General features: G+C 41.3%; 1 protein-coding gene across 14 annotated transcripts in view; it reads left to right on the top strand.

Moving 5' to 3' along the window:
* The window catches only part of HDAC4 (histone deacetylase 4), a 612,734-nt gene that overhangs the window by 62,902 nt on the left and 533,584 nt on the right, over positions 1–16,248 (top strand). For all 14 annotated transcript variants that reach the window (XR_009155364.1, XM_058185442.1, XM_058185422.1 and 11 more), the window contains one exon: positions 8,531–8,772. Coding sequence is in view for 12 of the 14 variants with exons in the window: in XM_058185422.1 (XP_058041405.1) it covers positions 8,751–8,772 (22 nt within the window). In the remaining 2 variants the exon portion in view is untranslated. The remainder of the gene's footprint in view (positions 1–8,530; positions 8,773–16,248) is intronic.

Raw genomic sequence — 16,248 nt, 5'->3', positions numbered from 1 at the left:
CTCTCCCAGAGCCTCCTTGGTCACTCAGCTTCCCGGACAAGGCTCCAACTGAGCTGCGCCCCCCCTCACCAGGCGTCGAGGGATTCCCACCAACTGAGCTGCATCGCCGGGGGAGGGGGGCAGGCGGTGGCTGGAGAGGGACAACCCGCCTTCGCCGCCCCCCACCCAGAGGTTCTCCGGGGAGCAGAAGCGTCCCGTTCCCGCCGGGACCCTCGGCAGCCCCGGCAGCGGGGCCCACTCAGCAGCTCAACCCTCCCATCCTCCTCCGCTCCGCTCCCCCGCCCGTCCAGCCCTGCTCTGCCGACCCGCCCGGAGAGCCTACCTGCGCGGCGCCGCGAGCCGAGGCGCCGAGCAGCGCCGAAGCTCTGCCGCCCGCCCGCCTCCTCTGTCTGGTGGGCCGGGCTGGAGCCGTGGCGTCAGGCGTCCCTACAGCCCAGTGGCGGAATGGCGGCCCGCAGCCCCGGGTGGGCGGGGTCGCCTCAGCGAGCCTCCCGCATCTGCAACCGGGCGGCGGCGGCGTTGCCATCTTCCCAGCTGGGGCGGGGTGGGGTGGGTAGGTCTCTTGGCTCTCTCCCAGAGCCTCCTTGGTCACTCAGCTTCCCGGACAAGGCCCCAACTGAGCTGCCCCCCCCTTACCAGGCATTCCCACCAACTGAGCTGCATCGCTGGGGGAGGGGGGGGAGGCGGTGGCTGGAGAGGGACAACCCGCCTTCGCCGCCCACCAGACAGAGGAGGAGGCGGGCGGGCGGCAGAGCTTCCGGCGCTGCTCAGGCGCCCTCGGCTCGCGGCGCCCGCGCAGTACTCTCCGGCGGGTCGGCAGAGCAGGGCTGGACGGGCGGGGAGCGGAGCGGAGGAGGATGGGAGGTTGAGCTGCTGAGTGGGCCCGCTGCGGGCTGCCGAGGTCCCGGGAACGGGACGCTTCTGCTCCCGGAGAACCTCTGGGTGGGGGCGGCGGCGGGTTGTCCCTCTCCAGCCACCGCCTCCCCCCCTCCCCCAGCGATGCAGCTCAGTTGGTGGGAATGCCTGGTATGCCCCACCCAGAGGTTCTCCGGGGAGCAGAAGCGTCCCGTTCCCGCCGGGACCCTCGGCAGCCCCGGCAGCGGGGCCCACTCAGCAACTCAACCCTCCCATCCTCCTCCGCTCCGCTCCCCTGCCCGTCCAGCCCTGCTCTGTCGACCCGCCCGGAGAGCCTACCTGCGTGGCGCCGCGAGCCGAGGGCGCCTGGAGCAGCGCCGGAAGCTGTGCCGCCCGCCCGCCTCCTCCTCTGTCTGGTGGGCCGGGCTGGAGCCGTGGCGCCCTGGCGCCTACAGCCCAGTGGCTGAATGGCCGGCCCGCAGCCCCGGGTGGGCAGGGGTAGCCTCAGCGGAGCCTCCCCGCATCTGCAACCGGGCGAGCGGCGGCTTCCTTGGGGGCCAGGACGGGGGCCGCACCCCACTGTCCACCGAGAATTTGCTGCGGGCCAATAAAAACTGACCCGCGGGCCGCAGTTGGCCCGCGGGCCGTAGTTTGGACACCCCTGCTTTAAAACATTAATATAGAAATGTCTTGCTTTCATAACTGTACTAAGAAAATACTTTCTACCTCTAAAATTCACTGACAAACCCATTGGAACTTCCCATCTAAAATATATCTGATGTCCACTAAAAAAGCAAATTCTCTTCTCTTTCTTAACATTTTAGGAGGAATTTCCTTCATCATTTTTATATCTTGTCCCAATATTTGAAATTTATTTTTATAAAAGGCTTGCAAGATTTCATACCTAACCTTTTTAGTTGTAAAATAAATAACCACATCCCTCGGTAATCTATTTTGTCTTGCCCACCAAGAATTAACACGATAAGTTCTTTCAATATTAATCTCAAAGTCTTTTGGCTCCACACCCTTTATCTGAGCAAAAGCTTGCGTAAAAATCTCTTTTAAATTTTCCTTCCTACTTTCCCTCAACCCCCTCACCCTTATAGCATATTCCATTAATCTATATTGTAATATTACTCTTTCTTCATCTGCCCTATCTACCTTTGCCTGTATATCTTCCATCCTTTTATCTAAGTTCCAATTGTTTTGATTCCTTTGAATTTCCTCTATTTTCCTTTGCAACTCTAAATTAGCTTTATTAATTTCTTCCAAACTATCCTCCATCTGAATACAAGAGCTTAATATTTGCGAAATTGCATCCTTTACCATTTTCATTTCCCTCTTCTGCTCTTCCACCACTTCCTTGAAATCCAACATCTCTTTCTCTATTTCATCAAATTTTTGATCTATTTCTGAAAAATGAGTCTCCAGAAACTCCTGTAAAAAATTTCTTAATTCTTCTTTAATTTCTTCTTTTAATTTTTGTATCTGAACTGAAGAAATTTCAAAGTTTTTAGTGGCTTTTGGTACTATTTGCTTAAAAGCCATTTTTTTAAATATATAACCTACCCAGTAACAGAGGACAAAAAGGGGTTAAAAAGGAAAGATTCAAAAAACTTTTCTTCTAAATCACTATAATCCCAAAGAAGAAGAAAAAATATAAATCATAAAATTCTCATTTCTTCCATTTAGTCAGTATCTTGTATATTTCCTAGTTCCACACTAGCTGTTAATAAGCATTTCTTTAACTTTCGTTTCCAATACACAAATCGCCATTTGCTCGCATTCCACAAAACGCCATTTGCATTCTTCTCTCCTATCTTCGCAACAAATGTATCCTCTATTAGGGGCTTGCAGTCTTCTTACAAACAAATGCTAGAACTCCAGTTTCTGCTCTGTCCGCGTTACAATCCATCACAAATCAATTTCTGCCGCAGAGATTGGACGCTACGTTTTTTCCTGCCAAAAGGCAGATGCCCTCCGAGTCTGGAGCTTTTTTCAGGCTTTGGAAGGAGCACTTCCCTCAAGCCTCCAGAAACTTTTCTGAGGCTTCTCTGGGTGGCTCAACTTCAGCCTGAATGCTCATGTCTCCCTCTTTGCCCGAGGGGGAGATTTACAAGCTGCCAGACAGCTGATTGATGCTGTCCTGGCAGCTCTACAGACTACAGGGTTAGCAGTCTAAAAAAGACTGCCATCAATGAAGCGGAGCCAAACCGGAAGCCCATTTCTACAGTTTTGAGTCTGTTCAGTTCCAGATTGTTACAGTCGCACCACAAGGCTAGTCGTTCGACCTCACGTCTATATGCAGATTCGTCATTGTCTCGAATGAGACCAATCACTGTTGTGTCATCTGCGAATTTCAGATGATTAACAGATGGATCGTTGGAGATGCAGTCATTGGTATACAGAGAGAAGAGAAGTGGAGAGAGCACACAGCCTTCGGGGGCCCCTGTGCTAATTGTACAGGTATCTGAAGTGATCCCGCTTAGCTTTACCTGCTGCTTCCTGTTTGTTAGGAAGCTTGTGATCCCCTTACAAGTCCGTTCAGGTACTTGTAGCTGGTTTAGCTTAGTTAGAAGAGTGACTGGAATGATGGTATTGAATGCTGAACTAAAGTCTACAAAGAGGACCCTTACATAGGTCTTTGGAGATTCAAGATGTTGTAAGATGTAGTGCAGAGCCATATTAACAGCATCATCTATTTGCTCGGTATGCAAATTGCAAGGGGTCTAACAGCGGATCTGTGATAGTTTTCAAGTAGGAAAGCATTAGCCTTTCAAAGGCTGGTCTGTAGTCATTCAGTTCCTTGATAGTGGGCTTCGGCACTGGGATGATGGTAGAGCGTTTGAAGCAAGAAGGAATGAAGCACATCTCTAGTGATTTATTGAAGATATGGGTGAAGATGGGGGCCAATGGGTCAGCACTTAGACTTTTAAGCAAGAAGGAGTTATCTTGTCTGGAGCTTTTCCTGGCTTTTGTCTGTGAAATAGGTCCTGCATTGCCTTTTCTGTGATCACTAGAGGTTGTGAACCCAATGGGATGGATCAGTTGTAGGAGGCTTGTCTGTTGTTGGTGTGTCTGAGATGGGGGTTATGGAGATAGGTGGCTGTAGGTTCCACTGTTATACAAGCTGTATACTCTCTACTTTACATTGTAGCAAAGTCTCATTTCTTCAGTGTTGTCACATGAAAAGATATACTTAAATATTTACAAAATGTGAGGGGATGTACTCACTTCTGTGAAATATTGTATGTCTGTTGGCGCATCATCCGGAAACAGATGGCGGAACTGAGAAAGGGATCAGAATCCTGGAATAATATCTGCGCTTCTTTTTGAATCAGAAATGGGAAATTGGGCAGACTATCTTTCATTAGCCGAGTTTGCTCTCAACAACTCACAACACACCTCCGTGCAGATGACACCTTTTCTGGCCAATGTTGGGTAACATCTTCAGTTTTTTCCCCCTCATGCAGCTTGACTTGCCAGTTCCTGTAGCTAACAACTGTCTTGCTGAATTAAAGGCTGTCCATCAATCGGTGCGACAGCAAGTGGATAAAGCCAAGGCAGATTATAAGAAAGATGCTGATTGGTCTTGGTGTGATACGCCGGTATTGGCTATGGGAGATTGGGTATGGCTGTCAACCCAGCACCTTCTGTCCGACCAGCCTGTCAAGTAATTGGGTCATCCGTACCTAGGCCCTTTCCGCATCAAAGCTGTCGTTAACTCTGTCGCTTATCATCCAACATTGCCACCCAAGCTCAGAGTACATCCGATCTTTCACTGGTTCGTCCTGGTTCCAGAATGACTGGCCTGTCCACTCTGCCAACCAGAGTGTACCCCACCTGAATGTGTGATGGAGACAGCTCTCTCGCATATGAGGTCGCCAGCATCTAAAATTCCCAGTGGCTAAAGGCAGTACTTGATCGAATGAAAGGGCTATGGACCAGAGGAGTTCATGTGAAAGGACATGGCTACTGTGCATGCTCCTGCTTTGGTGCAGGCATTCCACGAGAAGTTCCCTTCACGGCCACATCCAGACTGTCAGACCCAGGGAGAAGTGGGCATTACATAATATAACAACTGGTTTGCCCAGATCCGAAAATGTGAGCATACGCTCACATTTGTGGAGCTGGCAGTTGAATCAGATGAGTCAGAGGAGGTGGAGGGGATGCTTGGGTTAACATCGGAGCCTGCGGAAGGCTTTGAGGAGCAAGAAGACTCAGAGCCAGATGCAGAGCAGGGTCCATCTATTCAAGCTCAGGCAGAGAGAGAGCTGTTTTCAAGGCCTAAGCTGAGCGAAGGGGAAGAACAGCTGGGGCTTGTCCCAGATGTGTGTATGTGCAGAGAGGAGAGAGGAGCAACAGAGGGCTGGGGGCTGGCTCTCCAGAAGAAGATGTTAACAAGCCCCTCCCTGGCTGGAACATAAAGAGGAGGGGTGTGGTTGCCATCGGTAACTGTTTGTGCTACAGGAGATTTACCTCTCCTTGGATTTCCTTGCCAGGATTTCTTTACCATTACCCAAGTTGGTCAAGACTCTGTGTTGGGATTGAAATGCTAATTGAACCTCCCTGTGGGGGAACTCAGAGAATTGTAATTGGCTCAGCTGGTGTGAGCAGAAACTTTTATTGCTTGTTGAAACATCTAAGGAGTTTTTTCTGTGAACTCAGTTTGTTCCTGCCTTGTTAAATAAAAAGGGGTTTTCCTCACAAGTCAGCAGTTGAGTAGTACTCGCAAAGGCTGGGTCAGAACACTCAGTGCGAATTGTTTGTCTGAGGTTTGCCAGTAGAATTTCCTCCAGAATGCACCAAGGTGATTTTTCATCTTTTGCCCCTCATTGAGGGCAATGACCCATTGTTGGTTAATTAGTTTAACTTTATACCATGATTTAGCTCATTTTTGACAATTTGGCTTGGAGAGCAACATCATATAAGATGTGTTTCTCTGCCATTGTCTTTAATATAAGTGCTAGACCTGGCTTCATGTATGGGATAAGGGGTTGATTCTGACAAAAGCATGCTTATGAAGTTAACTTTGGGGAAGTCATAAGAATGCTATTAAGAGGTGAAGGCAGAATGAGTCCTTAAGGAGAGACTTTTAAAAAAGATTATACAGTCCTGAGATAAAGGGAAAGTTTGAGAAAAATTATTTCGATCTTGATATTGTTTAAGCACAGAGGAACTTGGACAGGCTTTGAAGATTTTGCTAGTCTTCCTTACTGCAATAAAGAACATTCATGGAATCCCTGATATACCTTGAAGGGCTGGTAGGGGAGCATTAAACTAGAAAAAAAGAAGGCTGGCAAAAGAAATATATAGTAGAGAATGAGCCAAAAAAAAAAAAAAAGAATGCAAAGGAAAAACTAGCAGACCAGGATGAGAGCAAAGATTTGCAGATTTACACAATGATGTTGATTATTGTAAGGAGAATGAAGGAGTATAATGGTAATTTATTTGACTTCTTTCCTGCCTTTCTTTCAGGAACTGAAAACATTATTTTATTCCTTCCCTATAAAGTTTTGTACATTGGACTGAAATAAAATGAGTAGTCCAGGGTAAAACAGGAAAAAAAAAATTCTATATTTGCATTTGCACTGGATTTCTCTGGCCTAGTCTAGCATTTAAACCCCTATACTACACTGAATAATTTTAGAGGTAATGAAAGATGGAAGAAAAGATGAAAATATAAAACATGTCTGGAATAATTGGTTACAAAAGTTATGGGTAGTTTTTAAATGGGAAATAATTAAAACTGTGTAATGTAAGACATCAAATGAACACAGGTGATCTTCATGAAACTTTGTTTTTAAAATTATAATAAAGCAAATAAAGAAGAGGCACCTATTTCTATTCTGATAAAATATACTTAATAACGAAGAACATAATATTCTTCCAGTAATTTTCACAATTATTATTTGAAAAATACAATACAATACTCCATGAACTATTTGTGCATGTTAATACTGTTGTGGAGCAATATGCTTTCCCCCTTTTTCATAAAAATAATGTTTATACAGTGAATGACATAAAGCAATAAATCACATTTTCTCACTTTTTTGATGTTGACTGCTCTGCTTGGTAGTGGTCTCAAGAATTTACCTTGTAAAAACAATACATTCAGATTTCTTTTAATTGCTGATTGCCTGTCTTAATAGAATAGAATAGAATAGAATAGAATAGAATTTTATTGGCCAAGTGTGATTGGACACACAAGGAATTTGTCTTGGTGCATATGCTCTCAGTGTACATAAAAGAAAAGATACGTTCATCAAGGTACAACATTTACAACACAATTGATGATCAATATATCAATATAAATCATAAGGATTGCCAGCAACAAGTTATAGTCATACAGTCATAAGTGGAAAGAGATTGGTGATGGGAACTATGAAACGATTAATAGTAGTGCAGATTCAGTAAATAGTCTGACAGTGTTGAGGGAATTATTTGTTTAGCAGAGTGATGGCCTTCGGGAAAAAACTGTTCTTGTGTCTAGTTGTTCTGGTGTGCAGTGCTCTATAGCGTCGTTTTGAGGGTAGGAGTTGAAACAGTTTATGTCCAGGATGCGAGGGATCTGCAAATATTTTCACGGCCCTCTTCTTGATTCGTGCAGTATACAGGTCCTCAATGGAAGGCAAGTTGGTAGCAATTATTTTTTCTTAAGGTGGTAATGTGATTTTGGAGACATTAGACTAAACTGAGAAAAACTAAAAAAAAATTGGAACAAGTTGGTGATTAATCACTTTTGCATTGTTGCCAAGAAAAATACAAGGATGAAACTGAAATCTGAAGGTATTGGGTTAACTGGGAGAATACTTTTTAAAATGTCCGTATCACAGAGATGTTTGTGTGGTAACTAGTATGTACTTTGTGGAAGAGCAATACACAGTGGCACAGTGTAACTAATGTGTGAAGCCATTATCTAGTTGATGTGTTTATACTACTGATATGTATATACTATCATTATGCCAATATGGGCCGTAATAGCTCAGGCTGTTAGAGCCTGTTATTAGAACACAGTAGCCTGCAATTACTGCAGGTTCAAGCCCGGCCCAAGGTTGACTCAGCCTTCCATCCTTTATAAGGTAGGTAAAATGAGGACCCAGATTGTTGGGGGGGCAATAAGTTGACTTTGTAAAAATATACAAATAGAATGAGACTATTGCCTTATACACTGTAAGCCGCCCTGAGTCTTCGGAGAAGGGCAGGATATAAATGTAAAAAAAAACCAAAAAAAAAAAAATTAATGTTAAATAAAACTTAAAATAACTTATTTTTCAGGACAAATCGTTTTCTTCAATTTGGCATCTTGGTGGCTAATGATAATAGTAATCTGAAGGTCACAGATTAAGGAAGGTTAGGCACTTAACTATAATTTGTTCTGTTTTGAACAAGAAGAAGTATAACAGAGATAAAAAAATACTGCATTGAAAGAAAATACTGGCTAGTGGCAAGCCCTTTCAATGCTGCTCTTCCTTATTGAGGGAATAAATAAGCGTGGCATATTATGAAAGAGCAAGAGCAAAAGAAAAGTAAAATGTATAGGGAGGGAGGGATGCAGGTACTTTCTATCTGTTTACAGATATTATCTTTATACTTTGTCTATGGTGGCATACCTTCTTAAATGCAAATTTTCTTTGTGTAAGCATTCAAATTTATAAGACATTTTTTTTTACAGGAATACATTTTGAAAACAACTTGAACAATCTACTATTCTTCTGGATTGCGTTGCTTTACAGAATAAAATGTTTTTCTGACTGAGAGTTTATCTAATGACTATGAATCTGCTTACTGGACATACTTTCTATGTTCTGGAATACTGAAGCTCTTCAAGATTATTGTCGATGTGGAAGCCAGCCTTTATCATACTTAATTAAAAAGATTAGATTCTGCTAGCAATGAGTTCTCAAAACCATTCAGGTAAGATTAAAAAAAAAACAGTCTTTTTTTGTAAAACCAAAAAATTGTGGAAAAATTACATGTCCTGAGAACAAATTAGGTGTTGTCCATTCTCTGGATTTTAAATATCCGGAATGAAATAAGGGACAAAAGCTTACAGTAGCCAGAATGTTTTATTAGAATAAATATATAGAAAAGTGCTACAGGATAGTAGTGCTACAAGAGTGACAAATGGATGTAAGGAATTCTGATTATCTGCAAGCTGGGCATTTGACTATTGACAAGGCAAGTTTCTTAGCTGAAGAAAGGCATTAATACTTTATCTGCTAAAGCAAACATTTATTACAAACACACAATATTAATTGTTAATTAATTAATTAATTGTTATTTATTAATTGTTAAAATAAAAAGTAAAACATTCTTCTTTTCCAATACTTTGATAGAATAGGAAGTTTGGATATCAAAATTGTTTTGAACTTTTACACATTTAAAAGTACGGGTGATAAGATATACACTTAAGGAACATCAGAATAGAGGCTTTTGGATCTTGAGCAGAATTCTCCAGTACTTCTAAACAGACACTATAGGTCAGAGCAAAGTCATTACACTTGGCACCCAATTAGACTTATCCAGAAGGTTCTCTTGAGAGATCAGAAAATATTAAAAGAACCAGTAAAGCCACTTTTATAAGTTCTTTACTGAAAGGTGGTTGAAAAATTCATTAAAAATACTATGTTTTTCAGTCAAAGTTCCTCTGGTGGAAATCTATTTGATTATGTACATTGCTTTGAAGAAGGTTTGTCTTGTATGTTTTTTTTTTTTTTAATTTACATTTATATCCCGCCCTTCTCCGAAGACTCAGGGCGGCTTACATTGTGTAAGGCAATAGTTTCATCCTATTTGTATATTTATATACAAAGTCAACTTATTGCCCCCCCCAACAATCTGGGTCCTCATTTTACCTACCTTATAAAGGATGGAAGGCTGAGTCAACCTTGGGCCTGGTGGGACTCGAGCCTGCAGTAATTGCAGGCAGCTGTGTTTAATAACAGGCTATCTTACAGCCTGAGCCACACCGCAGCCCTATGTTAGCTATAATTATTAAATATCTTGGGGGTTGGCCCAATTTAATGAGGTGCTGTGCAGATCTGCTTCAAGGTATTTGGAACAATTTCTTTTCAAACAGAAATATAGGTAGTTTTTGATTTATGATGGCAATTGGGACTGGAATTTCCATTGCTAAGTAATGACATTACGTTACCACACACACACAGATTCCCTGCAGTCCCTGTTGCCACCATAAACAATCCCACTGTTAGGTAAGGCAATTTCTTACCAGTTTCCCAGAACCAAAGTCAGTGGAAAAGTATTGCTTAGCAGTGGCTAAGCTTTCCCACAAGTGGAAAAGTAAAAAAAAGTCACCAGGAAGTTGCAAATCCCAGTGGTGGTTCTGCTGGGTTGGGGAGTGAAGGGGCATGGTGAGGGTCTGGGAGAATGGATGAGAGGGATGGTATAGATCTTGGTGCGTGGAAGTGAAGCAGAGGTGCAAGGAGGGTGCACAAGAGGTGCAGGATGGTTGCATGAGGGCGGGGCCAGCTGTCAAGGAGGAAAGCTGTGTAAAGCGGCACTCCTAGAGAGTCTAGAGAGTCGCTTTCTCAGCAACTTCCAACTGAGCAGCAGACTTTTTGGAGTCCCAGATCCCTCAGAGGGGGATCGGAAGAAAGAGGTGCCCTGTGGTGTGGCTCTTGACAGCAGTCAAGACAGCGGGAGGCAGGAAAGCCTTGGCGAAGCTGGTCAGGGGAAGGAGAAGACCTGTAATGGTGGCCGTGAAGAAATGACAGCAGACAGCTGCGCAATGATAGCGGTGGAATAGCAGGACAACGGCGAGACAGATCTGGTGTAAAGTGATCTTGGCAACCTCTCGTGAATGATCCATAGTGAGAGACCTTCCTGGATGATTTCCAAAGAGGGAAGAGGAAGAAAGAGGCCCCAGGAAGGAGGAGGGTAATCGGAACTCCCTCCAAATCACAGCGGCAAACGGCAAGTTTGGGCTTAAAAGGGATTTGTTAGATGTGCCTCCTTTCAAAACTTAAGAAAGAAAAACCCCAACTCCATTTTTTGTAGAGAAAGGTATCTTTTACTAAGAATGAACTGAGTGCAATGAAATAAAGCAAGTTCTGAGTAGTAGGCGTGCCTTACACATACATGTCCCCACATTAAACCCTCCAAAGGTCAGACAACTTCTCCCACAAGAGTCATGTGGAGGTCAACTTCAGATGATGTCATCTCTCCGCTATGCACAACCATTGGTTCTTAGGATTTGATTTCATCAGTTTTGTTTCTGGACCAGTCTCCCCCACACACACCTATGGCAGCTGAAGCAGCTGGCCCACAATTAAAGATACAGTACCCCTTTCCAATGCCTAGCACTAAAGACAGCAATAACCCAACGAACTTAGCAATACAACAATAAAACAATAAAAACAGCATGCGGAGGCTGACAGGATTACTGCAACATGATAGATAATACTGGCTGTGTAAAGTAAAAAGACCAAGAGGGATTTTTCTTACTCTGTATGAACTGATATTAAGAAAGCAAATAATTCAAAGTTGAGTAAAAGTGCTGAGAAATCGGAAGGTACAGACATCTTGAAGAGGGACTGATTGCTGAGTACCTACAAAGGCAAGGCAACCTACTGGCCAGGAAGAAACTGGATATAATTTACAGAAGAAAAGGGCAATTTAAAAAGGATTAAAAGAACTATACTCAAGAAAGAAGGAAAGACTGTGGGTGACAATCCACTACTAATTAATTTATAAATCACTGGTATAGTGAGGGTGAGAGACTGTGTACAATTGTGGAAGTGGTAGTACTTTCAGAACAGTGTTTATATATATAGAGAGGAAATTAACTGTAATGTAGACATGGGACTTCATATTAAGAAGAAACTATATCATCATTTCCATTAATTATTGATATTATTTATAAGTGATTTAACTATATATTTTGCTACTAATTAATTCCAGATATTGATTGAAGTTTTGGATTGATTATTTTGAATTATAGTTCGACATAAGTATTTAAAAACTATAAGTTATTTAAACTTAGTGTGTTAAGAGTGTTTAATATTTAGTAATAGCTGTTATTCTAAGTACTAAATAATTTGATAGCATAAGATTTAATATAATTGATAGGTAAGTCATTAATAGACACAATAATAATAATATAAATCTTGTAAGCAGGAATGGAATAGACGAAGTGATAGTTTGGGTGTGCAGGAAGGAAATACAAGGACTGCAAACAAATGGGGTTTAAATTGGTGGCAAAGATGACAAGTATTCCTAATTTAATGAGAATTGGCACAGGAAGGAGGCAAGCAGCCCAAACTACGACAGTTGAACTGAGTCCAGCAGGACAAAGGTCCATAGAAGAAATGATGCAAAAGGAAAGATTTAATTCATTTAAAGACTTATAACTAATATTACAATCAATGCAAGATGTAATGCTCAAAAACCATGAAGATCTGAAAAAGAGATAGGAGATGTGAGGAGTGACACCGGAGAACTTAAAGAAAAGATGAAATCTATGGATGATAAATTTGAATGCTTCCAACAACAAATTATGAAGAATGAGCAGGAACTACAAGAGATGGAGGAGTCAATGGGAAGGGAAGAAAAAAGAGTGGATGAAATGAATGAAAGACTAATACAAGCTAAGAAAGAACTCAAAATGACGGTTATCCACTTCGAAACAGAAAAGGCACTACCTACGATTCCAAAATGTGAGAGAAGATAAAGACGAGGACCTACCAGAGATGATGGCGGATTTATTGGCAGGAGCTTTAGGAATTGGAAAGGAGGAGATGGCTAATGAAATGGACGAGATTTACAGGATTCACACTAACTACGCAAGAAGGCATAATTTACCCAAAGAAATTCACATTAGATTTGTCAAGAAATCAATTCGAGACGAGATATTACACAGAACAAGAGATGACCCATTAGAATACAGAGGAAGATAACTAGTGGTACTCAAACAAGTGCCTAGAAGGGTGAGAGAACTAAGACGACCTTATCAAATTTAACCTCCAAACTGACAAGACATTAACTTTCGGTGGTTGACCTCACATCCTGGATATAAACTGTTTCAACTCCTACCCTCAAAACAATGCTATAGAGCACTGCACACCAGAACAACTAGACACAAGAACAGTTTTTCCCCGAATGCCATCACTCTGCTAAACAAATAATTCCCTCAACACTGTCAAACTATTTACTAAATCTGCACTACTATTAATCTTCTCATCGTTCCCATCACCCATCTCCTTCCACTTATGATTGTAACTTCTTTTTTTGGGGGGGGGGATTTTTTTAAATTTTCCATAATAATTCCTACAATTTGACCATTAAATGTATCATTAAGTGTTAAATTTGTACCCTATGACTATCATTAAGTGTTGTAAGTGTTGTACCTTGATGAAGGTATCTTTTGTGTACACTGAGAGCATATGCACCAAGACAAATTCCTTGTGTGTCCAATCACATTTGGCCAATAAAAAGTTCTATTCTATTCTATTGACACCAGAAGGAATTATGGTGTCATGGCAAGAAAAAAGATTCAGATGGGATACAAATAAAGCAGAAGAGTTCTATAGACAGAATTTTGGTAGTGATGATGAGGCAGAAAAAGAGAAACAAGAGAAGAAGGTGAACTAAGAGAACAGACATCAGAAGTGATGGAACCCCAAATTAAAGAGAAAGGAAATGGGAGAGGAGAAAAAGTGGACAATGGAAAAGATGATGAAGGTAGACACAAAGAATATAAAGAAGTTAGACTGACAAGGGCAACAAGACCTAGATACAAGTAGAGACTTACACGAAGAAACAGTGTTCCTATCTTTGAATGTCAATGGTTTAAATGCCCCAGCAAAGAGGAAAATTTTCTTCAATAAATTGAATAAGATGAATTTGGACATAATGGTACTACAAGAAACATATATAAAGAGGCAACATCAATATTTATTAAAATGCTCCAAGTTGGGGAATATGTTTATATCTCTATCCCAACAGAAGAAAAGGGGAATTGTGCTATATATTAAAGAGGGAATTTCAGCTAAACAGATTTATAAGGATGAGGAGTGTAGGATACTAATAATAGAGATAACTCTGAATGAAAAGAAAGTAATTTTGGTGGGAATTTATGCACCGAATGAGGGCCAAAAATTATTTTATAAAAAATTATATAATATTATTGGAGAACTAGAATATGATAATATTTGTATAGTTGGGGATTTCAGTGCAATAATAGACAGAATTAGACCACAGAAGTGATAAAATAAGGAAAGGAATTAGAAGGACACTACCCAACACATTCTTTAAAATGGCAGAGGAGTATTAAGGATAGCTGGAGAGAAAGAAATGGGAAAAACAATATGCATACTATTTGGGTAGACACCAATCGTGGTCTAGAATCAATATGGCTTGGATGTCAACAAAAGTAAATTTGGAAATTGAGGAAGTTACAATTGATTAAAATTCGTGGGCAGACCATAATCCCATCAAAATTAAATGGAAAGGTCAGAAGAAAATAAGGAGGTGGACTTTAAAAAGACCAATTCTGAATCATAATGAATTTAAATTGAAGATGGATGAACAAATGTGCCTATTTTTTCAAGATAATAAGAAGATACAAATAATCCAAATCTATGGGACACAGCAAAAGCCTTTATGAGAGGCATTGCAATAGCATATATGTCCAAGGAAAACAAACAAAAAAGGCAACGACAGAAAAATTTAGAAGAGGAACATAAGATCTGAGAAAGAATTGCGAAAGGAACCACAAAAATCGGAGTTGAAACAACAAATAGATGTAATCAAACACAAACTGAATATTATCGAGAAGGAGAGCTTGGCACAGCAAATAAAAAGTATTAAACAAAACTTCTTTGAGATGCAAATAAGCTGGGGCGCTGGCTGGCATATAGATTGAAAAAACAGAAAGAAAAAAGATGGATCAGTAAATTATACAACGATGAGGGTAAATTAATACACCAAAATGAAAGGAAGAGAAATGTGGCCCATGAGTTTTCAAAAAATTTGTATGAAGACGAGGAAAAGATAGGTGAAGATAAGATTTTGCATTATCTCCAGAAAGCAGGATTGTCTAAAGTCCTGGCAGAATGTAAGGATATGTTGAATAATGATATAACACCATTCGAATTATTGGAGGCAATTAAAAAACAAAAAATTAACAAAGCACCAGTTCCTGATGGATTGCCGTCAGAAATATATAAAAACCATCAAGAGATATATAACAGTCCCATACTGTTAGAGATATATAACAAAGTCTTGGATGAAGCAAAGATCCCAGCCTCTTGGAAGGAAGAGACAATTACATTGGTTCCCAAGGAAAATACTTTTTTGACATCTATTAAAAATTATAGGCCTATATCACTACTGAATTCGGATTATAAATTTTTTATGACGATTATGGCTGAAAGACTAAAGAAATTCTTGGAAAATTTTATCCATACTGATCAAAATGCGTCTTGCCCAGAAGGCTTATAAGGAATAATATTAGAACTATACTAGACATTATAAATATTATGAGATACATAACGAGAAGCAGATATTAATATTTGCTGATGCGCAGAAAGCCTTTGATAATGTCAAATGGGAATTCATATTAACTCAATTAAGTTATATGGAATTTGGAAAAAAGTTTATAAGGATGTGCAGAGCAATTTATTCCAAACAAGAGGTTAAAGTTGTAATTAATGGGGAAACAACTAAGAGTTTTAAAATCCAAAAAGGTACAAGACAAGGTTGTCCACTATCACCACTACTGTTTATATGATCATTAGAGATCTTGACCAGAATAATACAAGAAGATAAACAAATTGGGAAAGAAACTTTCAAGGTACAGACTTTCGCGGACAACCTTGTCTTTATCATTGAAGAACCTGTGCAGTCTGGTGTAAGGCTGTATTGTGGTCCACCAGCAGCCTGTGGAGCTGGCAACAGAGTCAGACAGCGATGAGGCTGAGGAAGAGCATGGGCCAGTCCTGGAGGCTGGGGAAGGCCCTGAATAGGGCTCTGCATTGGAGGTTGATGTGGGGCTAGGGCCATCAGGGAGTGAGGTGTGGACTCCAGAGCCTCCAGAGACTGACAGTAGTGAAACAGAGGAACAGGAGAAGCCTGTTCCTTATGTACACATGAGAAGAGCTGCCAGAAGGCAAGAGCAGCTAAAGCAAAGAGGACGACTCAGGAGTAGGGCCAAGAGATGATGGCCTCTCCCATAAGGCTTAAAAGACCAGCAGGCATTTGGGGTCTTTGCTGGAAAACAACATTGATAGCCTTGTCATGCTGCATTTATTTCTTGTTGGCATCTTCTGCTTTTGAACTTTTGCCAAGAAAAGCCTATGGCAGTTTGCCTAATTAGGTTGGTTGTAAGACTGAAGAATTGTGAAGAACTTACTTTGATTTAGTTTGGACTAT

The sequence above is a fragment of the Ahaetulla prasina genome, chromosome 1 (genome assembly GCF_028640845.1).
Source record: "Ahaetulla prasina isolate Xishuangbanna chromosome 1, ASM2864084v1, whole genome shotgun sequence".
Classification (NCBI taxonomy): Eukaryota; Metazoa; Chordata; class Lepidosauria; order Squamata; family Colubridae; genus Ahaetulla; species Ahaetulla prasina.
This window is presented reverse-complemented; position numbering and strand designations above follow the sequence as displayed.